Source organism: Blennius ocellaris (assembly GCF_963422515.1).
Source record: "Blennius ocellaris genome assembly, chromosome: 10".
Classification (NCBI taxonomy): Eukaryota; Metazoa; Chordata; class Actinopteri; order Blenniiformes; family Blenniidae; genus Blennius; species Blennius ocellaris.
Window position 1 is genome coordinate 14,325,693 of NC_137659.1, and position 26,430 is coordinate 14,352,122.

The 26,430-nt window shown below is 42.6% G+C and overlaps 3 protein-coding genes across 3 annotated transcripts; 2 read left to right on the plus strand and 1 right to left on the minus strand.

The window, feature by feature from the left end:
* Positions 1–441: 441 nt before the first annotated feature.
* hfm1 (helicase for meiosis 1) lies at positions 442–12,008 on the plus strand (the record flags this gene model as incomplete). The annotated part of the gene is made up of 34 exons (XM_080503053.1): positions 442–512; positions 601–716; positions 1,150–1,288; positions 1,612–1,946; positions 2,355–2,396; positions 2,525–2,595; positions 2,710–2,842; positions 3,283–3,434; positions 3,565–3,642; positions 3,934–4,089; positions 4,185–4,385; positions 4,476–4,564; positions 4,660–4,703; positions 5,032–5,133; positions 5,482–5,627; positions 5,727–5,821; positions 5,938–6,071; positions 6,184–6,231; positions 6,373–6,453; positions 6,600–6,691; positions 6,950–7,056; positions 7,722–7,769; positions 7,868–7,965; positions 8,047–8,181; positions 8,347–8,432; positions 8,752–8,835; positions 9,157–9,314; positions 9,530–9,633; positions 10,162–10,227; positions 10,354–10,478; positions 10,656–10,738; positions 10,857–10,884; positions 11,540–11,735; positions 11,908–12,008. The coding sequence occupies 34 exons, from the start codon at positions 442–444 to the stop codon at positions 12,006–12,008; spliced, it is 3,744 nt and encodes a 1,247-aa protein (XP_080359179.1).
* A 2,675-nt stretch (positions 12,009–14,683) lies between these two features.
* On the plus strand, positions 14,684–19,345 carry cdc7 (cell division cycle 7 homolog; the record flags this gene model as incomplete). The annotated part of the gene is made up of 11 exons (XM_080503054.1): positions 14,684–14,774; positions 15,287–15,373; positions 15,505–15,640; positions 16,315–16,408; positions 16,513–16,655; positions 16,768–17,143; positions 17,329–17,436; positions 18,043–18,197; positions 18,433–18,515; positions 18,686–18,835; positions 18,954–19,345. The coding sequence occupies 11 exons, from the start codon at positions 14,684–14,686 to the stop codon at positions 19,343–19,345; spliced, it is 1,815 nt and encodes a 604-aa protein (XP_080359180.1).
* Positions 19,346–19,976: 631 nt separating this feature from the next.
* glmna (glomulin, FKBP associated protein a) lies at positions 19,977–26,424 on the minus strand. Its single transcript, XM_080503934.1, has 19 exons — positions 26,391–26,424; positions 26,051–26,114; positions 25,188–25,313; positions 24,967–25,080; positions 24,406–24,514; positions 24,032–24,320; positions 23,629–23,728; positions 23,219–23,400; positions 23,004–23,057; positions 22,761–22,791; positions 22,303–22,392; positions 22,183–22,224; positions 21,944–22,017; positions 21,761–21,845; positions 21,556–21,665; positions 21,299–21,362; positions 20,939–21,071; positions 20,371–20,441; positions 19,977–20,280 (listed from the first exon to the last, which is right to left on the minus strand). The coding sequence occupies exons 2-19, from the start codon at positions 26,087–26,089 to the stop codon at positions 20,191–20,193; spliced, it is 1,803 nt and encodes a 600-aa protein (XP_080360060.1). The 5' UTR covers positions 26,090–26,114; positions 26,391–26,424; the 3' UTR covers positions 19,977–20,190.
* Positions 26,425–26,430: the final 6 nt, after the last annotated feature.

Consider the following 26,430-nt stretch of genomic DNA (forward strand, 5'->3'; position numbering starts at 1 on the left):
CAACCGAATAGCAAGAGGCAGCAGGGAGAGATATCAACACTCCTGCTCACAAAATAGCTTGAGCGATAAATCCATACTTTGATTGTGAGTCTGTGAAACGATTCACTGCTGCATGAACTGAAATGTGTTTGAAACCTCAGGGTTTTGCGTTACTAAATGAGAGTTTAACTATTCTTTAGACAAATATTCAAAAAACAATGATTGATAAACACATTTATTGTACGTGTTCTCCATAGCTGCTGGACCAGAGCTGTTTTGAATTTGTATCAGCATTTACAAAACACAACTCCTGTCATATTCACAATACAAGTACCGTATCTATTGTTTACATGAATAAAAATCTCTGCTCTGTCTTTTCTCTTAAGCCAGAAGTCTCTGACCACCGTTAGTGAGTGTTTGACTTTGTGTTTAAATGTGTGATTTTCTGCATTATCTGTTGAGATGTTGGACCCTGACGACAGCGCTTTACCCATGGATCTTAAGTTTTCTGATAAACCCAATATACACAGAGTGTAAGTGTCAAACAGACGCGCTGCTTCATTCCTTTTCAAGGCATCCCTCTTTGGCTCTTTAATGTATTTTCTCGATTGTGTTGAACAGAAAGCCAATGCCTCAGGAGGCCAGTCGATGGCAGCTGGAAGAACCCCCGTCTCTCAATCATATACCAGCAACTCAAGATATGCAAGAGGAGGCAGAGGCACTCATCACTCTATACAGTATGTTGAGCTCCTTTCATTTGACTTTAGTAAACTCTGTGTTATGCCTATTGAAGTTCCACTTCAATAAATTGTATTAATTAATTAAACGAAAGCTCAAACAGGATTAAACGTTTTCCAGATTTCACATAAACAGTAAATTATGAAAATCCTCTCTTGCTGTCACATAAATATCAAATAAGTGTCAGGAAATGTTATTTTCCTGTGTTAGTCATGTGATCAAATCTGTGAAACATATTTTTCCCTAATTATGAAATGTACGTTTTCAAAAAGGCCCAGATTGCATCTGAAAACACTTTTATTAGGAACTCGTCATCTTCCTCAATTTACTCAATTGGTTTTCCAGAGAAAAAGACATTTCAACCTCCTTTTAAAAGTCCAGCTTGCGTCAAGGCGCCGACATCAAAAAGCAGATATCCTGGATTTTTTGAAGGAGAGAGATTCTGGGACTATCCTCTGGATAGCTGTCGGAGTATCGGTGGCGTCGATGACAGCCTGCAGGGCTTTCGTCATCCAACCACGAGCGGCCTTTTGTCTCTGAACTGCAACAAAAACCCACCGCTACGAAGAAGGTGAGTGTTAGTTTCTTGCTGGAATTACATCACATTCATGAAAAATTGAAAAGAAAAAAAAGAATGATTTAAAGAATGTTTCTTCCAGTATTAAATGCACTTTGGGAATAGACACCTCTTTTATGGATTGGAGATGGAACAAGGTTAAAGATAAAACTGTGCAGTACAAGTGAGATTTATAAATAAAACATGACTATGTTATGAAATACATGATCGCCTTGTGGCTCGCTGTGAGAATACCGACTCAGTTTAGACACCGTTGCAGCAGCACCCTGTCTCCTTCCTCTTTCATTTTAAATTCTTACCCCCACCACCCCCAACAGCTTGTTCAAGATGCAGGGATTGACCAGTGGAGGTGACTCTTCAAAAATGGACGACCTCAGTGGCAGCGGTGGCAGCCAGACAACATCCACACCTCAAACTTTTCCCAGTCAGGTTGCCATGGCGACAGTGCCTCCTCCTCCTCAGCCACCACAGGCGACAGTTGGCCACGCAGTGCCTCCCTTTCCCTCTCAGCCCCCCCACTCAACCCCTCCTCTGGGCTCATCTGCAGCGAGCGGCCGACCCTCGCGGCAGGCGCCACATGCAGAGACGCAGGACATGGGCTCAAAGAGGGCTTTCGTTCCGCCCATGACGCCGCGGCCGCTCCACATACAAGGTGTCACACTGCACTGGCGCTGCGCTCGCCGTGTCGCGCTGGTTTATCAAGCAGCGCTGGGATAGCTTCTGTAGAGCGTCGCAGATAATGAGTGTGCCCGTGTCTCGCCATGGCAGCAGCTGCCACAATGTGTTTGGGTGGGATGAGGTGAAATGAGGTGAGCCCCCCACCCATTGACTGCTCAATTGTAATGATGCAGACTGGTCACTAGGTGGGGAACAGATGGATGGTAGCAGTTAGGCCTTTTTAACTCGTTGTAGTCTACAGTGAGTTACTGTTGACCTGGATAGAAGGCCTTAATTTCACACGTTCACTGTTTGCAAAGATCCTACATTTAAAATGTGTAATTTTGCCAGAAATTGACTGAAAATTAAGGTCATGACATGATATGTGCTCATCACGTTTCAGGTTCCACTGGTTCTGGAGTTTTGCGACCGGTTTCTGAAATCCGTATCCTTTTCCTTGCTGTGTAGCAAATATTCAAAATTGTTGGAGAGTGTCTCAAGTGTGGCCGAGTTTTTGAATTACTGTTATACAAGACGTGCGGTTAGATTTCCTAATACACGGCGTATATACAGCGATCAAGTTCAGATCTGTATTTAACGAGTTCCCCTTCTTCAACTACGTTCAGTCCAAAGCTCTTGATGATGTAAGTCGATTTTGAAAACAACAGAGAAAATATACGGAAGAATATAAACATCTCTTGTCATATCAGGTCACAAGGAAAGGATCTTTTAAAGTAAAGTGTTTGGTTTGTTCACAGGTTCTTTACACAGATAAAAACTTTGTGGCGTGTGCTCCAACTGGATCGGGCAAAACAGTGCTGTTTGAGCTCGCCATCATCCGCCTGTTGATGGAGACACAGGAACCCTGGACTGATGTCAAAGCTGTATATAGTGAGGATTCAGTTTGAACGGGGATGAGCTGCTAAATACCACTTGAGGAAGAGCCTAAATGAATGTGGCTCAGTCACAGCGAGAGTCGTTTCATATCGTCAGAACATTCAAATGAAAACAGCAGCTCGACACAGGATTCCTGCCTGTTGTTGACTTTAAAGATACTCATTGTTTGTGTTTGATCAGCTCATTTTTCTATCACCACAACCACAACGACAGAGTTATTTTAAAATAAAATGTTGGGTTTTTTTGGACGTACGCTTGATGATAAGCTTGATGTTCTCTTTCAAGTTGAATTTGCTTTAGCGCATTTTTTTAAATAGAATTTCTTATGCATTTAATTTCCTTTATGTCACTTTTGATTTAATTAGTTTTCGGGTCTTTCTCTGATATAAAGTTGTCCTTAAAAAGATGCCTTCTTTTTTTTTCTTTCTTGCAAGTGGCCCCTATCAAAGCGCTCTGCAGTCAGTGCTTTGAGAATTGGAAGAAGAAATTTGGCCCCTTTGGGCTGATCTGCAAGGAGCTGACTGGGGACACGGAAATTGACGATTTCTTCGAGATTCAGGACTCCCACATTATCCTGACCACGCCGGTGTGTGACGCTATGCAGCATCTCAGTTTAACAGCAAAAACAAAGGGAGCGAGCGGCTTTGAATCAAACTTTTATTAGGAGTCTTGTATTCTCGTACTACCTCGGTGTATTCTATCATGTATTCTCTCAGGAAAAGTGGGACAGCATGACGAGAAGATGGAAGAGCAACTGTTTGCTGCAGCTGGTCCGGCTGTTTCTCATTGACGAGGTCAGCGAGTATGTCTCAATTTTTCACTCACGTAATGGCCGTTGCTCTCTAAACGAGCTGCATTGACACACAATGAGTCGCTTTTTTTTAAATGTTGGATTTTACTGAAGGTTAACCATTAAATGGTCGCACATCTTGATCTCGGTGAATGTGTTGTGGGGAAGCATTGAGCTCTCCCCCCAATTGTGCTAATCATTGTCAACAATAGTTTATTATGTGGTTTCGCCTCAGTTTACTTGCTCACCAGTATTTGTTTGAACAATGAAAAATGTTTTTTTTTTTTTTTTCCAGGTCCATGTGGTAAAGGATGCCACCCGAGGCGCTACCCTTGAGGTGGTAGTTAGCAGGATGAAGGCGGTTCACGCCTACAGGACCTCACAAAATCCAGAAGCAGGCCTGTCCATGAGGTTTTTGGCTGTGTCAGCTACCATACCCAACATATCTGACGTAAGAAGGGAGCCAGTGACCAACTTTCCGCTGCATATCTACTGTTAATCAGTGTCCTCTGAGAGATTATTGAGCTTCCCAATACTCGTCCCTAGATCGCCGAGTGGCTGGCAAATGAGAGCGGCCCGGCGGCGTGTCTGAATATGGATGAGAGCCATCGTCCGGTAAAATTAAGGAAGGTGATATTAGGATTCCCCTGCAGCTCCAACCAGTCAGAGTTCAAGTTTGACTTGTCACTTAACTACAAGATGGCCAACATCATCCAGACTTACTCTGATCAGAAGCCTGCACTCGTGGTGCGTCCGATATTTGTGTTGTGCACTTGCACAATGATGAAGTGATGTAGGTGTGGGTCACTCCAGTATGAATATTATGTATTATTTTAGTTTTGCTCCACGAGGAAAGGAGCCCAGCAGTCCGCTGCTGTTCTGGCCAAAGACACTCGATTCGTGATGAGCATTGAACACAAGCAGAGGTACGGCGCATCCCGATCGACAATTGTATATGGTTGAATTTATGTCCCTTGACAGCTCGCTCTGCTGGAATCCTGTGACCTGCTTGACTCTGCAGGTTGATGAAATATGCCAGTACTATTCTGGATTCGAAACTGAAAGGTAAGGCTTTGTGCTCGAAGTCACACTTTTGTTCATAAATAGAGGTTGAACAGGTAGTTTTAAGTTATCTAATTTTAACCTTGTCAACTGGGCACAACCCTCAGGATAAGGATGGGCAACTTTGACCACCGTGGCGCCTGGAAAAACCTCACTTTCTCTTCACTATCATGAAGTCTTACGAAAAGCTTGAATGCTGTAGAAAGCGGGGGGAAAATGGATGTGTTGAAATGTTTTTTTGCCTTAAACAACAACTTTGAGCCATAAACACACGTGGTGTAGTATTTATTGACGCTTCCAATTTTAACTTTGCACTGTGACTGTGGTCCAGATCTGGTTATGTTAGGAGTCGGTTTCCACCATGCAGGAGTTCATGTGTCGGATAGGAAGATGATCGAAGAGGCCTTCACTCTGGGAGACCTACCCGTTCTCTGTAAGGCACAAACACAGTTTGATTTTTGTGCTCTCACATAGAGATAGGAAGCAAGGCGTGTAAGACATTATCATATCATCACAAAACTTAAAACAGGACAAACAGGTATCACAAGTTGAATTATAACTCGCACAAATTGTTACAACACACCACAACGCCAACTGTGTAACCGTAAGACGAGTATGTCCAGCGGCAATGTTTAACAAACACCGATGTTGGCCTTTAAGGCTGAACTCATGTCAAAATAATACATAGCAATGGGAACATCACCATATTGAGAAAACTGAATTTTTTGTTGCAGTTCATAATGGTTCGATTGTTATTTGTGCTGCGCTTTCTGCTGCCCAGTTACCACCAGGACTCTGGCCATGGGAGTAAATCTGCCCGCTCACCTGGTTGTGATTAAGTCCACCATGCAGTATGTCGCAGGTTCTTGTGAGGAGTACAGCGAGGCTGACCTGCTGCAGATGATTGGCCGGGCTGGCAGGCCACAGGTAATAAATGGAAATCACAACGGATGAGCTCTTGCAAAAAATGGTCTGTGAAACGACTTGCACGAAAAGATCATTTTCTTTGCGCTTACCCTCTGCCAGTTTGACACGTCAGCCACTGCAGTGATAATGACCAAGATCCAAACCAAAGAGAAATACAGTAAACTTATGAGTGGCATGGAAATCATTGAGAGCAGGTAAAAAAAAAATACCTGCGTCACTTCAGTCTCTTGCTTTCGTTTGGATAGCAACACATACAGGAGAGGGATTTTCTCTTTAATACGTGAGATAATAGCACACTTTGTTTCCACAGCCTCCACGGCCACCTGGTGGAGCACCTGAATGCTGAAATTGTTCTCCAAACCATCAGCGACGTCGGCATGGCTCTGGACTGGATTCGCTCCACCTTCTTGTACATCAGAGCGCTGAAGAACCCCACGTACTATGGTCAGAGCCCAAAAACACACAGCAGCTGTTAGGAACACTGTCCATCATCTATGTCAGTGTTCAATGTCATTTGAAGCTTTACAAACCTCAATTCAGTGTCTTGTCATTTCAGGTTTCTCGGCTGACTTGGACAGATGTGGCATCGAAGCAAAATTGCAAGGTAGATAACATCTGTTCTCTCCATGTGAATATGCACGTTGGTATACGGAGGTTTGGTTCTGAATTAATTCAAGTTTCTATTCTTACGTACACAGTAGTGCCTCATTTCACTGCTGAAGTTTATGATGTTTGATTTTCTTAGAGCTATGTCTGAAGAACTTGAATGCCCTGTCCTCCATTGACCTGATCGATATGGACGAGGACATCAACATCAAACCTTCAGGTGGAATAGGAGTTAGTTAAGATGATTGGGGAGGGGGGGGGGTGCATTATCTGGACATTCTACATCTCTGGTTGTGAAAAACCTGCATCTAAGCAATTGCATTTCCTTCTGAGCTTAAAGAATATCAGACTTTTTCCTCATTGCAGAGGCTGGCACGTTGATGGCGAGATATTGTGTCGCCTTTGAAACCATGAAACAGTTCAGTAAAGTGGTGGGCACGGAGAACCTGTCTGACCTGGTAGGCTTTCTTCACTAATTTATTTCATTGAAACTGTATTCAGCTGTACCCGGAGCCTGTGCTGCTTATGAATCCTTGGTTTTACAGACTTATCCTTGATGCAGAAATGTCTGACCTGCTGTCCTTTCTTTCTCGCCGCATTGATTAGACCAAACTGTTGGTTCTCGTTCAAGGAAATGTACTCTTTTAGTAGTCATGACATGATTAAGCAGCATAAAGAAGTTCACAAAGGTCGTTGCCGTTTGCGTGTTTTGAAAGGTGGAGCTGGTGTCAAAGAGCAGGGAGTTCAGTGCCATTCAGCTGAGAGTGAATGAGAAGAGGTCTTTGAACACTTTGAACAGGGACAAGAACAGGATCACCGTCAGGTAAGAAAGCTTTTCCTCATCACCGACTACATGTACAGCTTCATTACCCCTGATATGAACTTATTGCAGGGGCAACTATTCATTAGGGGCAAGTGGGGTTGATCCCCACCTAGTGTTAACCAGATAGGACTGCATGCAAAGTATGCTTTTCATTTTTTAAGATTATCTACTATATTTTCTTGTCTCTGAATTAAACTTCCTCTTATATAGCACATAACTACTATGTGAGGACAGTGTTCCCTGGTCGTTGGTCTCCTCTCGCGGTTTCAGATTGTTTCTTCCTGGTGGTGCATTAGTGGGGCGAGAAACTTAGTAGTAAACTTAAGGAAACTAGTGGAAACCTGTGTGACGCCATGAACAAAACATTTTAAGAATCACATAAATCAGTGGCTTTACCGGTGGTTGAATGGTTGAGCTGACATCTCTTAAACAGCCAGACCTGGTTTAAATCCTATCATTGACTTTTTTTTTTTTTTTTGATCGGCGATCTCCAAGTCTCAACATTTTTACGGGATCAGCGCCTATATGGCTTAAAGGTTGTGCACCCACTTTACTAGACCTGAATCTTGCCCCACCGAGTATTTACATCGAGAAACGCTACTGACTTATTGTACAACATGGTTAAAGACAAAAACACAAGGGGATATTTGAATTGATTTCCCCAGATTTCCCATGGAAGGAAAAATCAAATCCAGTGACATGAAAGTGAATTGGTAAGTGGAGTCATCCAGTCTGTTTCCTGTTGTAAAACCATTCAGTTTGAGGTGCACAGTCTTGATTGTTTGGTGTGTGTGTGTGTATTACCTTGTAGCTTGATTCAGGCTCAGTTGGGCACTATCTCAATTCAAGAGTTTGGACTGACACAGGACACGGCGAGGATCTTCAGGGTTGGGATGCGCATCAGTCGATGTATGTTGGGCTATCATAGACAAACTGAAGCAAATTGTTCTGGCAACATTTAAAAGCAACTTTGTGTTTGTTTCTAATCAGGTCTATCTGAGTTTCTGAGTCAGCGATCCAAAATAGGTTTCTCTGCCGTGCTCAACTCTCTCATCCTGGCGAAGTGCTTTCGAGCCAAACTATGGGAAAACTCGCCCTATGTGTCCAAACAGCTGGAGAAGATAGGTAAACACACTGCGGTGCCCACAACGTCCACCACAGACATGAATGCACTGTGCAATTTACATGTGAGGTAACAATGTATTCGTACCTCAGTTTCTCTACAGTAAGTAAGTGCAATTAATCAAGTGAATTGTAACATTCGATTAATAACAGCCGGTGTTTTTGCAGGCCAGAGTCTGTCAACTGCCATGGTGAATGCTGGCCTCACAACCCTCAGCAAAATAGAGGAAACCAACCCCAGAGAGCTCGAGTTGGTCAGTTTGAGTTAAAAAAAACAACAAACCAATAACATAAATGAATTTAACTCCAAACGTAATTGTATCATTCAAAACATTTATTTAAAGGCAGCAGGACAGTACAGTGGATAGCACTGTTGCGTTGTCTCACTACAGTCAGGCTTCTCTTTGAATTTGGGTTTGTATGTTGCACATTTGGGATTTTTTTTTCTTCCTCTGTGTTCTTTATCGATACCTTTGTATTTGCTCGACCTGCAGAAAACAAGTAAAAGTCTGTAAAGCAGCCGAAATCAAGATTTTGGTGTCACCTCTGCTCATTTTAATGTTTCTCGTACAGATTCTTAACAGACATCCGCCATTTGGAAACCAAATCAGAGAATCTGTTGTACACCTCCCAAAGTACGACTTTACTCTGGAACAGGTAAATAAGTCCCCGAGTTCTGTTTCTACTTGTCACTCATTAACATTCCCATTGTACCTGTTAGATTAATAAAAAAGAAATGCTGATTCTTAAGAGACTCCGAAACTACATCTTGATTATGGCCCCCACATGAAATCCACTCTGACTTTCTCCCATAAGCTGCGTTTAAAAAAAACAAAAAACTACCAATTTCTGATGTCTTCTTCTAATTACGTAAATGATTTCGTTCATGTGTCATTCCAGATCTACTGTTAAATAAAGCTCTGTCTGTCTCAGTCCTCTCTTCTATCAATCTCAGTGGAGCTATTTTGTGTATTGTAGCTTCCCAGGTACAGCAAGACGACTGCTGAGATTCTTGTGAAAGTAAGCCTGATGAACCGAGTGCAGCTGACCTCCAGGAGAACAACCTCAGACCACCACTACGTCTCCCTGATCATTGGAGACGCTGACAACACCGTGGTCTTTCGACAGAGAATTACGTGAGGAATAAAAAAAACAAACACAAATTTTGGCTTCTCACCGCACAAGAAAACATGTTTGACACGCTAACGCCATCGACACCCATGTGTAGCCCTCGACATATCCCGTCTTCTCTGTGGCCCAGTCACTAAGTCAAAACAAAGAGTATCCATGTCTGTTTAAAAGACGTTATTCTCTTGATTTTCAGCGGCAATCCTTTTTGTGTGTTTTCCAGTGACTCGATGTTATTGAAGTCTGGCAGTTGGTCAAAGAAAATCGAGGTATCAAAGGCCTTGAAAGGAGAAGAAATAAGTGTTCATGTCATCAGCGCAGACTATGGTAAACCAAAGAAATCCCTTTAGATTAAAAAAAACAAAACGTAACACATCACCGTTAAATACAAATACATATTTGTTTACATTCCCATCAGTTTGGTGTTCAGTGTTTCTAACATATTTCAACGCTGACATTGTGGTAAAGATCATATTTTGTTATAACGATTGACATTTAAAAGTTTTTAAAGCAAATACCATTCTTGATACGATAAAAGGAAATCTCATACTTGCTGAGATGCACTGTTCATGGAGAGCACTTGATTCCCTTTTGTCTGCTTGGTAGTGGGCCTGGACGTCCAACAAAAGTTCAGTTTGTGCTTCTCTTCCGCCTGGAAGACTGAACATCCATGCACCACAACACAATATCCCACCAGACAGGAACCACAGCAGTCGACCAAGGGATCATTGTCTGCAACCCAGACTGCAACTGCCACATCCAGTAAAGACCCAGGTAATACACTAGAGATTTGTTATTGGTCATTCTGTTGAAGCATTGCATTGCTGTGTTGAAACCTTCCTCTGTTTGCATCAGTTGCAGGCAATAAAAGACGATGTAACCACGTCTGCAAGAATAAGGAACTCTGTGCTCATGACTGTTGTGAGTAAAAGGGAACATCTTTGACTCTGCACGTGTTTGGTTGCAGTTTGTATTTATTGTGTGTTACTAAAGAATTCTTCTTCTTGCCCTTTATCAAATCGCTTGTGCTGTTTTTTCCCCCTGAAGGTAAACTGGGTGTAACCATGACACGGAAAAGGTCTTCGAACCAAGAATCCAGTTTCACCTCTTATTTGAAAGACTTGAGGAGCAGATGCGACACACTGGAGCGGACCCCGGTCAAACGCCTGAAGGTAGAAACACAATGTTTGAAGGTGGGAACATTTTCGTCTAAAAGTCTCAAATCACGTGTTCGATACATTTGGGAAATTACTTTTCTTGCAAATATTGAGTTTAGCTTTGTCAGAGACACATTTTGGGGTTGATGTTCTTTCTAACCGAAAGTTAATATTTCTGTTTTACTTCCCCAGCTGAAAATGAATGAGGAGTCTGTGTCTGCCAGCATGAAGGAGTTTTCCTACAAACCCAAAGCGATGCTTCGTCCTAATTGCTGGTAAGCAGGGGGAACGTTTCAAATTCAAGCACGTCAATAAGACCGACGAAAAAAACACCCTTGTGAAAATAATTAGTCGACACGATTCACTGGTCTTTTCTATGAATTAAACCTGCAGGTACGATCAAATCCACGCCAAGGACCCAGTGAGACCGCAGGCTGTGGTTGATCTGACCGGTGGAGGCTGCGCTCAAGACATGAATAGTCTAGATGACTTGGACAGAGGTAGTGGCTTTAAGTAATTCAACTAAAACCCGACACATTCCCACATGTGTGCAACAGATCAGGTGATGATGATGTGGACGATTAGCACCAGATGATAGGAAAGTCCGCCCTGACTCCTTCTGCATCCCACTATCAAAGTGTTGTTAATTACTTTACAGTCAAATATACATACAGACAAAACCCATTATTGGTTTTCATGTTCAAATCAAGTCAAAATCAACTGGTACCACCCTGATAGATGTCTTTGTCCTTTCAGTAAACGACCAGTAAGTAATGCAGGAAAGACTGTTTACACATTGCAAAGTACCACACAATCAGAAATTATATGATACTAGAAAAAACAAAGGAAACAACCAGGGATTTATTTGAGGAGATATAGGGTTTCTTTAACATGTTGCAAATGTTCAAAAAAAAGGTGCAGGACAACGTATTGGTGTCGCCATTATTTTTTAAAAACCATCAGATTCCCAGACGTGGAGGATCCCACAAATGAGTGGCAGGAGTCAGAAATCCAACCAGAATTCCCGTCAAATGAATACAACCAGCTCAGCGTCCTCAGCGCCGCGGCCCCACCAGGAAGCGTCTTGGAAGAAGCCTCCCTTTGACCAGATCCCAGGAGTCTGCTTTGAGCTTGGGACTGAATGGCAGGACTCTGGCGACTGGGGCGACTTCGACGAGGACGACCTGGTGCTCGCCAGCGGGTCACTGTCGCCCCCACGTACAGCTGACGCTCAACCTCAGAGCCATCGGCGTCCCTTGTACAGCATCCCTGGTATGGTTGATTTGAGGAGGAGCAACAAAGAAATCAATGCTGTCGCTTTTACATTACATGTATTATTATTATTATTACAACACTTCCAATGTCATGTTTCCAGAAACCTCCAATATTGTTGTTGAGGGATGTACTTTCACAACTGTGACAATTCCTCTTGTGCTTTGTACAGACTTTGTTGCTCCATCCACACCTCCTCCACCTCCACCTCCACCTCTCAGCCGCTCACAAGCCAAACCCCGCGTAACCACGAACACTACCACACAGAGGTGAGGCCAACAAACAAAGCACCCCAAATCACAGTGATAAATTGTTTCAGACATCCAAGAATTTAAAAAAAAAAAGGGTTTTAGAAAAATTCACATTAAAATAGACTCTCCCACTAAAGTTTCATCATTTGTGTGGTTTAGATTGACATCGACCTTGAATCCTGAATTCAGAGACTTGGGCTTTTCACCATTGCCTCAGTTCGTCACGTCGCAAAAGAGAATCACGATCGACTGGAAGAACAAGGTGTGTACGTGTGTAACAGTGTTTCTGTTTGTGGTCAGTTGAAAAATAAACATTCCATGAATTCATTACACAACATTTTAATTTTAATTTAATTCAATTTTCTTTTTCCTTCAAAATATATGTGGTATCTTTTTTTCTAAAATATTAGCTACTGTCAGGAGTGACTTGACTTGACAAACAACCCCTCCCCTCTTTTTTTTTTTTTTTGCAGCCAACAAACATTTGCAGCCAGCAGATTGCCGCTAAAAAACCAGACATTCAACCACAGCTTCCTAATGTTGCCCAGGCAACCACAAGGTTTGATTTCTTCTCAGAAGTCAACATCCCAGCAGCTGCCAGCTCATCTCTAAACACCAGGTGGTTGACAATATATCACTTTAGGATCTTTATTTTGACTCATTACAATACATTTTGTTTGAAAAAATAACCCTTTATCGTCTTTCTATACATTCAGCTACAAGAAGAAAGAAGAGGAGAGTTTCATTGGCATATTTGACGGCATATTTTAGAAGTGACGCTGGCTTTCGTTTGACTGTGACAGTGGTATTTATAGGCAATGTTTTATGTCTCTCGCCTTCGAGATTTAGCTTATAAGTTGTCATTGTTTTAATTGCCTGTTCAAACATGAAGCAAAACAAGTTGTGTTGGTTAGAATGTTAACAATGTAATTGTATCCGTGAGTGTATTTATGAATTTAATAAAGTTGATGTTATTTGGTGTCTCAGCTCCATCTTGACAACTGACTTCTTTGTTTAATAAGTCCTTCTGGATATTTTTCAATTGTTTTTAACAATGTGTAAAGATTTTCAAGTTCAGCCCATTTGGGATAGTTTTACTTATTAGTGGGTCGCTGCTGCCGAGATGTTAGAGAAGTAAATTAACCTCAAGTGGATCAATAAACTTTCAGAAAAATTTACACATTAATGTATTCAGTGACTTAGTGTTTACTGAGGAAGAAAGACATTTAAAACTGAAAAAAGAACAATCACCAAATGAAGAAAATAATCTCTAATTTAAATGTAGTCCACCCCATAAAAAATACATTGGAGGATAAAAATATCAAAACTAAATTCTATACATATAGTAAGAGAATTGTTGCGTGTTTTTTGTGATTGTAACAATATTCCTTTCAGAATAAATAATGGTACAGTATTCCTAAAGAACATACATTTGTGGGATGACCTGCAGGGTTTGTGGGCTGTTCTATTGATTGAACAAGTGTTTTAAAAATAGTACTTTGTTGACTGAAAACATTGTTAAATTAAAAAGTTAAAACATATTTTTTTTACAGCCAACCAACTCTACCTGCTCCATAAAATGTTTCTTTTTTCTTTTTTCTGACAACTCAAATGTTTTGTTTTGTTTTGTTTTTTTCTGATTAAGGAAGGGAATGAAAAGGAATACAGGGACATTGTGGGACACTTTGTTGGCTGGCATTTTAACAACCACCCGCGGCTTAAAACCTCAAAGACAAAATAATTGACTGTAAACTTTTAAAACAGGAGGCCCAAACCTGTTCCGGTCAGAATTAGGGGCACTCAGGTCGAGCTGGTGTCGAGTCTGAGTTCCCATCTGGACGACAGAATGCACTGAAATCCACACGAAAGATGTTATACAAAAAGGGTTAAAGTAGGTCAGACGGCTGGAATCCTTTTAACATCTGGAAGAATCTTTGGCGCACCAGTTGCAGAGCAATCTTCTGTTGACATGGTATACTGTTGACAGCGAGCTAAAAATCGATCCTCTCTTTGAAGCCTTACGATGCCGCAGCAACCTCTTCTAATTTACTCAAAATGAGTTTAATCATAAATAAGATTCCCTTTTTATCTGATCATTTTTACTTTTCTTTATTAGTATTCCTTATGATGTCGCCTTTAAATATTTTTGTGGATTGTGAAATACAATTTATTTTAGGGTCGCAGGAAAAATTATTTCTCATTTAAAAATAGATTATTATATTATATGTGTACTTTTTTTGTTGTTTCCCCATTAATTGGCATTAATGATTTCTTTTGAATGGTTTCTAAACTCACACGTGACCGTTGAGTTGGCGGGGCTCACTGCCTACGTCATCGTATCGCGAGATTTGGCCGACGTCACTTTTAGCGCCGAGTTTGTAGGCGGAAAAATCTTCATGGAGGAAGAGTGACCCAAACTCTTACACCGAGACTTGAACTGATCAACATTCCCCGGATTAATAAACTCTCCACGACTTTGAAAGCGTTTTTTTTGTTTTTAACGCGTGTATTTGAAGTCATTTTGTCCTTTCAAACGAACTGAAGCGGTGAGTGTCTTCTTTGTTTTGCGTCTGTTCGATAGTTCAAACAACTTTATTGACTGCGAACTCCTCGAGTCATTTAAACCAGATACAACTCAAGATTAACTTGTTGGCTGTGTTCCTTATTAAATGTTGGTTTCTCTGCTGTGGTTCCCAGATGGAGGTCTCTCCTCACTGCCCGGATGGCCTCAACTCGGGGGGCTTCGTCCTCCCATCTGACAGAAATCCCAGGAAAAGCAAATTACCAAGTGAGCTCGACATTCGCATATATATGTGTGTGTGTGTATATATATATATATATATATATATATATATGTATAGCACAGATACACTGGCATGTATTCATGGCACAGGCAATTCCTACGTGAATAATCTCCTGTTTTAGTATATAGTCAACATTTGTTCTTGGAGATTAGATCCATTTGATAACTTAATGAAGAATAAAACCTTGATTCATTGATGAAACTTTGCATAAAATCAAAGTGAAGCGATTTAACTGCGAATTCCACCGTCACAACAATCTTGAGTTTAACATTTTTATTCTAAAGAAATGTAAAAAATCGTCTGTATCCATCCGTCGTCTATTACTGCTTATAGACTGTTTGGTGTCAGTCCTGATGGTATAATCCTGATAATAATGTGACTCTTACATCTCTATAATCTCCTGGATCTGCTGTTGGTTGATCTTTAAAGGGAGATATGGCTTTAAATAAAACAATATGTGCATGCGTAACTGGAATATTTCTGTGTGTACCTTCAGGGGACGTGGAGGCGGATATTGAATACCTCTACAGAGCCGTTCCTCAACTGGCCAAGGTTTTCCGCATCATAGACAAAATCGGAGAAGGTACATGGCGCACATTTAACTTTCTCCGCCAGCATTTCACATTTCAGATATGACCGTCATTTGTTTGCTTTATTGGATTTTTCCCGAAGCGGAGCTCTTGATGCATTTAAAGCTTTGTGTCTGTGAGTCAGGTACGTTCAGCTCGGTGTACTTGGCTGAGGCTCACATGCTGGATGGGAAGAGAGAGACGTTTGCCCTGAAGCACCTCATCCCAACCAGCCACCCAACACGCGTCGCCGCTGAGCTGCAGTGTCTCACGGTGGCAGGGTGAGTCTGGCGCTGTCTCTGACAAACCTCGCGGTATTTTTGGATCCCTCTTTTCACCCATTCATCTGTCAAGAATCCGTCTTAGGCCTTTATGTTAGGAGATTTCACTTCATCAAAGAAAAGGGGGGCGGGAAATCCATATAAGTGTTTGAGGCTGGTGGGGGTTGTTTTTTTTTTAGTTTCTGAACCTGTAATAAACAAATTATTGTAACTGTAATCAAGCTTGATTTTGACAAGTCCATAACACTGAGAGATCTGGTTTCACAAGGTGAATATATAATATCTTTTTAGCTGATGTCACACTATTTCACTCCTCTATTTGTATTGATCACACGCTGTAGGAGACGAGACAACTTTGAATATGAAGATGATGAGACTTGCGCTCTACAAGTGGTTGATCCATGATCTTTGTGATAATGATACAAACCTGCGAATCGGGAATAGCTCCATTTAAATATTATTTTTATGCCGTGTCGAATGCGTGTGTGGGCTCCTCATCTGCCTCTTGTCGTATGATTCAGCACGAATCTATGCACTTCAGTGCCGCGTTGGCAGGGTCAGCAGGCTCCGCATGCTTCTGAATGTGCATTTATGATGGGAGGTTTATTTTCTTTTGCTGGGAGTTGGCGTTTGTCAAACATGGCACTGTAAACAAAAAGGTTTCCCTTTTGCAGAGGCACGGAGAACGTGATTGGGGTGACATACTGCTTCAGAAAAGAGGATCATGTGGTCATCGTGATGCCCTACGTGGAGCATCAGGCCATTGTGGTATGTTCTGAATCACGTTGTAACATGTTGAATCTTTTTTTTTTTTTTCCTCAGATTCAATCATAGATTAATTTTTTTTAATTTCCCCACATGTGTTTTTTCAGAATATTATTGAGTCACTCAGTTTCGAGGAGGTCCGTCTGTACATCTACCACCTGCTGAGAGCCCTGAAACACATCCACCAGTTTGGAATCATTCATCGGGACATCAAACCAAACAATTTCCTGTACAACAGGAAACGAAAAGCGTAAGTAATGTTGGATTCCTGTCGTTTTGAGTATTCTTACAACTCGTGTCGTTCTCCCAGTGACCGCTCGTCATCTTTTGAAATCTTGTTTCTTGTGCTTTGGTCAATGCAGGTACGCACTGGTGGACTTCGGCCTGGCTCAGGGTACAGCCGACACCCAGATTGAAATGCTGAAGGTGGTGAGGCAGAAGTCGTTGCAGAAAGGTGTCGGGGCCACTGAGAAGCACGGTTCCACACAGGACAGCAAAGCGCCACTTAGAGTTCCTCCAAAGATCACCAGCAAAGCTGCTGCTGCCGCCACCACTTCCTCCGCTCCACCGCCTCGGCCTGCACAGCAACCAGCGGCCCTGCCACCTTCCTCCTCCTCCTCCTCCTCTTCCTCCTCCACCAGCACGTCCTCCTCTGCCACTCAGAAAGCACCAAATAAAAAAGCGCGTTGCGTCACCACCACCTTTACAACCACCTGCTCACGCACCAAACACACAAAGGTGTCTGCACTGGGTCGATTTTTATATTTGATTACATTTCTTTCTTCCCTACCCTTTGTCCACTGAGAAAGAAGCAGAAATCACAGTTGATGCCACAATATAGAGTTGATGTTGGGTTTGGGATTGTCTGGATAGCTTTACTATGTGACTCACTTTTGGTATTTACGTTTGTATTTTTTCTTTAGGATTTGACCAGACCGTGCAAAGCGCCAAGGCCGGTGTTCGGAGAGAGGAGCCTGAACAGCTGCACACCAACTCCTTCCACCACCAAACAAGCGCCGTGTAAAATAGAAGTGAGTCAGAAGGAAAGTCGGATCCTGAAAGATGACTACGTCGTCACACAGTCCCATTCTTCACCACAACTGTCAAAACTTTTTTTGTCAAAAAAAAAAAGAGAAGAGAAATAAACATAGCATTCTATTTAGAGGGTGATTGTAGGAATCAGTAATTGAATATTATAACAGTGCTGCAGTGTGTTTCTTCAGTGCTGATTACATCATCCACACAGACTTATTTTGATAGCCAGTTTGCACAAACTACAAAAAATACTGAACAAATTCAGTCCTTTTCATGTGTTATTACAATATTGGCTGCAGTTATTACATTTATATATATATATATATATATATATATATATATATATATATATATATATATATATATATATATATGCTACTCCTTAATGAAATAACTTATTAGATTATTGTTCAAATGTTACCATAATCGATTAAAATATCCTATTAAACTGTTGGCATGTATTATGTCATTTGACTTTATATTTAGAATGGCTAAAATCATGATATTATTGGTTTTGATGGTGAATTTCAAATGTTTTAACACAAATGTGTCACTTCCAGTCTTATTTCATCCATAAAACTCTTCCCCTCCCCCCCCTTCAGCTCATGAAGCCGACCAAATCAGTTCCTCTGGCCACTCGGGGCCCAAAGCTGGTGGAGAGTCAGAGCAGCCGTCAGAAAGCTCAGAAGGCGGTGCAGCCGGGCCTCACCTGCCACTGCTACCTCACTAACCAGGTCTGCAACGTCTGCCTGAGCAGGTAACCACGCCAAACCAGAGGACCCAGTCCCGTCTCTCGCCACCGGGCCATATGATGAAAACGTAGAAACCTGCTACTCATTGTCCATGTGAGACATGTCTTCCATTAGGGCAGTGTCTCGAGCAAATCTATAAAACGTTTAACGGTAAAGTGCATGAGTAGATTCTAATGACGTGTATTATGTGAGTGCAACTCTTCACAAGTGCTCTGTTTTGTGTGTCCCGTTCAATCAAAGGAGGCAGCAAGTCGCCCCGAGAGCTGGAACGTCTGGGTTTCGAGCTCCAGAAGTCCTCACCAAGTGTCCCAACCAAGGCACCGGTGGGTCCCGGGAATAACGTTCAAACACACGATGAATAACCAAAAGTCCTAATTACGCAGAAAGCACTGTTCTAGCCTGGGGAAGGAACCTTTTCCTGCGTGTGCTTTAGTAGTAAAAGCTTATTTTCCAGACGAAGGAACACAACCTGCTCTTCTCTCGTGCTCTGCAGCCATCGACGTGTGGTCAGCCGGCGTCATCCTGCTGTCGCTCCTCAGCGGCCGCTACCCGTTCTTCAAAGCCGGCGATGACCTGGTTGCTCTCACTCAGATCATGAGCGTGCGGGGCTCTAAAGAGGCCATCCAGGCGGCCAAGTCATTCGGTTTGTACTCAAATTTTTTGCTGACTAATTTAAGAGGCAGTGCAACATTACTTCTGCATCACTAGGTTTTTTTTGTTGTGGAGAGTAAACTGGTTTCGGTTGTTTGAACTTCACTCAGGCAAAGCGGTGGTGTGCAGTTGGGACTTCGTCCGACAGGACCTCAGGAAAATGTGCGAAAGGCTCCGAAAATGCCGACCGGGTGAAGGCGCGCCGCTTCCTGCTGACGGCAAAGACGATCGCAGGATCCAGGAAGTCCCGCCCCCACGCGGCTCCGCGTCAAAGAACCGCCAAGCTGCAGCCGCTGAGCCTCCCGCCCAGAACGAGCAGGGACATCCAGGCAGCCAGGAAACCAAAACCGTCTTCGCAAAAGGGTTGGTGGAGGACAAGCAGGGCTGGGACAGAGTTCCCGATGAGGCCTACGACCTGCTGGACCGCCTCCTGGACCTGAACCCCAGAACCAGGATCACAGCCGGCGAGGCGCTGCAGCATCCTCTGTTCAAAGACCTGTGAAGCCGAGTTTGACTTTGTCGGTTCAAGTTTCAATTGCAGCTGCGGTGTTGACGAGGAGAACGTTTTAATCAGCTCTGGTCCAGGTTCAGAGCATTACACTGTTTTATATAAAAGTAAAAGTTTGTTTTTTTTATGTTCCCGTTTGTCTTGTTTTGGTAATTCACTTTTACTCTTTATAAAATTGTGTTGTTTTAAAAAGCTGTTGAACTTGAAGGGTTTTTTATTGAATTTGTGGATTAACGCTGTTCCTTCTGTTGTTTATTTATACGAGTGGAAACCACACCAGATTGTAATAAAGACAACGTGTGTTGCATTTCATTTATACCGTGATCCATCCATCCATGATCGACTCAAAATAGTCAAACAAATGTGATGAGAATTATTTAGGACTAATGTTTCATCCTTACTTAATGACATAAGTTAACAGTATCTTGTAGTAGAATAGACAAATCTAAGACTTATTTTTCAGATAAAGTATTTTAAGATTTTTTTAAAATAAATTAACCTTTATCTTAAGTTTACAACATAGAAACATTAAGACAATCAAATTCAAAGCAAACAATTGTAAAAAGCGTCAAACTGCTGGGACTGTTAATAGTGATTTTATAATGTGAATAATTACTCCGGGAACCGCAAGAAATAACACTTTTATTAAGCATCGCATACAAAAGTTTGTAAATTTGTTACAACTGTGATCATTTGGAAACACTTGACAACCTTAAGATTCCTGAAAAATCAAAAAACGGATGTACGGTATGTGTGCCTCCACGTGCTCCGCTTTGTCCAGCTTGTCCTTTCGAGTTGTCTCGGCCCCCCGAGGCGACCGCCATGTCCCGCGGCTGAACTCAGAGGTGCTCCTTCGCCTCAGTCAGTTCCACTATCCGCACCAACACGCTCTCCATCATGTCAAACGTGTGCAGCGCCGAGTGCAGAGCCTGAGAGGACCCATTCAAAAAATGTTTACAGACGCACACAGAATTAAACGGACCGCCACTTTGGGGACGACAATCGAGACGACGGCTGACCTGAACCTGCGACTCGGTCGTCATGTCGGGGAGCGTCTCGTCTCCGACGGACACGGAGACGACGGGCTTCTCTGTGGGGAACGGTTTAGAACGCTTGTCAATTCCTCATCGGGACAAATGCAGGCTTGGATACAGTTTTTTTTTTAACTCATCGACCTGCTTTATCTCGCCCGTCTCTGCTATATTCCACCTGGTTGAGATGGGCCATTTTTCATTCCACCTTCAGGGTACTAATACCAGCAATATCTCGGATCTCGCTTCCAATCTCTTTTGGTTCCTGTTGGCGTTTCCCACCCGACACTAATGGTAAATCTTCATGTCACGTGTGTCTGCAGGCCTCTATTCACACTCTTGTAGTGGTTTGTTGTGTCTGTCCTTGTACCCCATAGTCAATTAAAAATATTTTTTTAAACCTTCCATTTTCTAATCGTTCCTGTTTTTAACACTTCGACTTGTCCGCTTCCTCTCCAGTCCATCCCATTCACTGACAGGTAGTAAAAAGACAATCCGTCTTATTCAGTGTTACTGTTCATAATGAATAAAGTGAGTGAGTGACTGTGGCTCTGACCTTTGGCCTTGTTCTTGGTCTCCCTCATGTTCTGCAGCTCCTTCTCATAATGAGCTCTGGACATGTTCAGTCCAACACGCAGCGGCTTCAGGAACGTATCTTCTATTTTATACAACTCCGTCCAGATCCCCGTCTGCAAGACCAACAGCAGCAACACAGTGAGGCTTGACAGGAACTTTTACGTTGTGTAATTGTGTAACGTTAATGTGCTCAGCGGCACAAGACATCGCCTCTATCAATGCTTTTTTTTTTTATGTCCTTGTTGTGTTGTTTAAATCAATTTTTTGTATGTAATTACCTTTTGTTGTAGATTCACAAATGTCATTTGAATCCAAAATGATTAGTTATTTTGCTGCTCACCTGGTTTTCTGTCACTTTGTCTCTGATGAGGAGGAAACGCAGCAGATTCAGAGACTCCATCATTCTGCAGAACACAGACAATAGGTCATTCATATTTTCAGAACACATTTGGTTCCCCAGAGATGAGTTGCTGATCAAAGTAGAGGCAGATAACAGTGTGTGTGTGTGTGTGTGTGTGTGTGTGTGTGTGTGTGTGTGTGTGTGTGTGTGTGTGTGTGTGTGTGTGTGTGTGTGTGTGTGTGTGTGTGTGTGCAGACCTGTCCAGGTATTGCAGGAGATCAGTCTCCGGACCGTCTGGAAGACTGAAAACTTTACGCAGCAGCGGCAGCAGCTGAACCCCCTCAAACCAGATGTTGCTCTTCCCTGGCTGGAGACGTGTGGATATATTAAAAGCAGACTTTGACGTGAATGTCGTGAGGATTAATAAAAAAAAAAAAAAACCACAACGTGATGTTGTCTCACCTGCAGGGCAATGCTTATTTGAGTCTTTATATTTTGAATGATGTAACCTTCGACTCCAGAGTGATTGCTCGTCTTCAGCATGTACCTGAGACAAGGTGACCGACAGCCACCGCAGTGAGAGGAGGAAGAGAGGGAAACCTCTCCAGTGACTTGGAAAACGATAAAGGAAATGGTGGCGCTTACTGGAAAAATCTGTATTTGGCTTCAGTGTCAAACTTATCAATGCTCAGCTTTAACACCTTGAGTCCTTTAGTTCTCTGGACACAAACACATCAAGACATCGATCATAATTCAACAAGCGATTCAAAATTAGAATAGCAGACGTGGAAATGCACGTCGGGGAGACTTTCGATCTCGCCAGAGTGACACGACCATTGATACGCCGTAAAAATGTCTGGCAGAGTACAAAACGACGAACGTACCAAATCGTGCCTCGGACATGTTGCCATGACTTTCACCAAGTTCTGGAAACAGACACTGAAAATCAACACCGCTGACATCCGCTGACATCGGCGTCATGAATCGTGTGTCGGTAGGATCACCTGAGGGACTGTGAGGAACGTTTTGATCTCCAGCAGGTCGGCGGGCAGACCGCCGTCCTCCACCCGCACCAGACTCTTCTCGTATAACTCCTGTGTGATTACAAACATTAACATGTGCTCATTCTCCCCTCTGTAAATACACTTCACTGCTGTTCAATTCAATTAAATCCACTTTTATTTGCCAGTTCGCTGCTTCCTTCTTTTTTTCTTTTTTCTTCCAATTCATTGCAACTGTAGCCCTGGATAGGTTTTAACCCCTGATGCCCTTTAAAACACAGGTTCTCAGTCATTTAACCTGATTGTTAATGGACACGGTTTATTCGTACACTAAAACATCACCGCAGAGACAGAATCGAGCATTTAACCGCGTCGGCTGAGGCAAAAACAAACTGTCACATCGCCGAAGAAATTGAAAGCGTTTTAACAAAAGTGTAAATAATGAAAGACACTCAACTCACCAGGCCTTTCTGGAGCTTGGACTCCTCAGTACTGACAAAAACCAGATTGAAATCTTTTAGACATGGAGGGATTCAATCGGATGCAGCAACAGGTAGAGGATGTGTATCGAAATATCAGAGTAACATTAAACCACAAAAAATTATTACATTTATTACATACAACAAATGCAAAGTTTGATAATGATTGAATGTTTTTTTTTCTTTAAAGAAAAGAGGAACAGGCTGTAAAGAATCACGAGTCACCTGGACAGGAGGAGGAAGACGTGCTCCATGTTGAACCGAAGGCAGAACACAGGGCTGTGGTCCAGACACGGTGAGATCAATGATTCAGAAATTACAAAACGACTCATTTACAGAAACTACGAGCATTCAGGATTTTGGATTTTTATACTCTTCGCCGTTTTTAAATCGCACCTCGCCCACATCAGCCGCGAACCTTCAAGCACTGTATAACGTACCTGAAAACACTGGGGAATGTATCTGCTGCCAGGTGGTGCACAAACACCAGGTGAGCCAAGCTGGCCAGAGACTCTTTCGGGTAGCACACCTCCTCCTCCAGGAAGCCCGGGAGCTGCTTCCTCTTCATCAGAGGCTGGCTCACCAGAGCAGGGAGGGCCTCGCCGAGGGCTCCCAGGGTATTCTGCACGACAGTTGCACCAACACAAATGTAATCACTGTCAACAGAGTGCAATAACATTTAGAATTGTGCATGTAGTTTGTCAGCCAGAAGCTTTTTGTGATTTTTACACGGACAATCCTAAAATCCTTTAGGATTTTAACTCAAATCAGAGACATCGTCACGCTGAGGCAGGAGTGTTCCTCCTCGCCTCGTGTCCACTATATTTACAGGACGAATCAAACCGATTACCAAAATCTCTGTGGCGAAAGTCCGAAGAGGAGAATCGGGAAAGGTGTCCGGATCCTTCAGATGTACCCCCAGCAGAGGAAAACTCAGAGCCTTCATACAGCTGTGGAGCAGAAATTCCCTGAGTCTTGATGTCATCACAAAAAAATTAACGAGCTTCTGTCTATAACATATGGGAAACGGGCGTCTTTATTAAAAACAAAGACAATGCCTACTCGACCGACTGAGAATTTGTATTCCCCCTTTTGTATTAGTTTTGGGTTTTTTTTATCTGTTCTTGCTGTCTATATATAAACAAAACTAAATAAAGAGTTACATCTGACAAACAGGATTTTTACTTTGCCGGTCTAAATTGAAAATGTTCCTAACATTTACGTTTTTTTTGTTGTTGTTTTTTTTAACTCACAACTTCAGAAGTTCCGTCTGCAGCTCGTCCTCTGTCTCGCCGTCTCGTTTGCCCGCCCTGCTGCCTTTGCTCTCGCTCTCCGCCTTGCCGGCGAGGAGGTTTTCTCTGACCTCGTCGACAAAGGGCCTGACGAAGTCGGTCAGGTCGGCGCAGCAGCGGCAGAGGAAGAAGACGTCGTCCTCCTCTTGCTCCTTGGTGTGAGGCAGAGGCAGCTTGGCCACCTGGTCCAGGACGGAGGACAGCGCCATGCCGAGGGACGACGGCTTTCTGCTGCCCAGGCACAGCAGCACTGACGGGGAGACACGGGGAGGGTGAGGACAGGGAGACGCGTCTCAGAGCGCCGACTGTAAAGACTTTTTCGACGGGTCGTATACCTTTCTGGAGAGGCTTCAACAGCAGGTGAAGACTCTCTGCTATAGTATCAGGGTCGTCCTGCTCCAGCTGCTCTAACAGACCGATCAGCAGCTCTTTGGGTTGACAGGTCTGGAACAGCGAAGATTACTTATGTCAGCGGACATTGTTTACATTGTTCACAGAGTTACCCTGTCCACACTTGGTTTATGTTAAGTTCTGGGAGATGGAGTTCCATTCTCACCTTTAAATGATCAATTGAAATCTTAAAAATCAACTTTAAAATGGACAAGTGATCAGTGCAGTGGAGCTGAATGTGACATGATGCGTTCCATTTTCCTGTGGCAGGTTGCTTTAAGTGAATTATTATTATTGTTAGGCAAGTATTATTTGTGGGGTCAAAAGAGAAAAAGAGCTTGGAATCACCTGCAGAAAAGTGGAAATTGATAGTGTATGCATAATACCTGTCTCAGTGGGCCCAGGACTGATGCGTGAGGTACACCACAACATAAACTGATAATAACAGCGCACATCCAGTTTTGGGAGAAAACAAAACAAACATAACGTGAAGTGTGTTCACAGACCTCCAGCAGGTGGTTAAAGATGGCCACGCACTGAGAAAGGCGTTTGTCGTCTTTGTTTAGCATAACCCGAGTCAGAGGCGGCAGCAGATTCCAGCCCATACATCTGACGACTTGCTGTGTAGACAGAGAGAGATAAAGGTGTGTCACATGGTACGACACGCAACACATCTGATCAACTGTATGGTGAAACACTGATCAATGCGGACTCTTGAACAATATACCTGATTTTTTTCACCGAGAACAATACTGAGGACCTGCGCAGTGTTTCCCTCCTCGATGCAGCTCCGACCAGAGATTGTAAAAACATCATGATCCTCTGGGGTGTAGCGGTCATCTGGGAGCGCTTGCTGTGTGAAAGACAAACAAGTACAGTCACCTGCGATAAACCAAAAAATGATAAAAACAGGACAGGAGTCAATCAGTCAGTCGAGAGGTTTTAACTGAGCATCTCAGGTTCCTAAAAAACAGAAAGCTTGTACAAGTTCTACAGCCCTTGATATATAATGCAACTCAAACTAAGTTGAATATGAATGAAAGCTGTGACACTTCAACATACATAATACTTATTACACAGAAATGTAAAAAAAAAAAAAAAATTCTAATCAAATAAACTTATGAAAATGTAAAACCTGCTTGAAATGTTTGTGCATATCTTATGAAGTCCGAAATAACTAACAAAAATATTAACTTGTCATTGATATTCTAACGTTAGGAGATGCTCATGTATGCAAACTCCTAATAACAAAATAAAGATAGAACATCTGGTTTGTTTAACAACAACAATCAAGAGAGAAAGTATTAAAAGGAACTTTATGTCTGTATGCTATATATCTCTATAGCTGTTTTTGTGTACGTTCACATTATTTATCTGCTGTGATGGGATGTTTTCTGTGATCACTGTGAAGAAACCCCATAAGTGTGTGTATCCTGAAATATAACTGATGGAGGAAAATGAAGGCTATTCAGGTAAAAATACATCTGATGAGGTGTGTCGATGACCGCATGAATTCGACTCAGGTTGTGTATGAAGGCAGTGAGTGAATATTAGTATTATGGAGCTGTTGTGGTTCTCATAAGGACTTACACATCTCTGGACCACTTCACTGAGCTGCTCCAGAGCCATCCCTGCTGCCTTCAGCTACAGGAATCTACCAAAACAAAAAAGGGACAATCTGAGTCAGATATATATGCACTGTATCACCCGAGCATTGGGTCACATGAGTCCAGTACCAGTATGGGCTGTATAAACTGCAGTTTGAAGCTAGTCCTCAAATTGTATCAGTTAACTACCAATCTGAATAATATCGACTCTCAGTGAGCTATTAGCGAGACAAACACTGTCTGCGTGGCTCAGCACTGTTGAATAAAATATAATACATAAACAGACAGAGCTAGACACTTAATATTCTGTAATAAACTCATACCTTAGCTGCTGCAGACTGCGAAAAAGCGTTACCTGGTGTC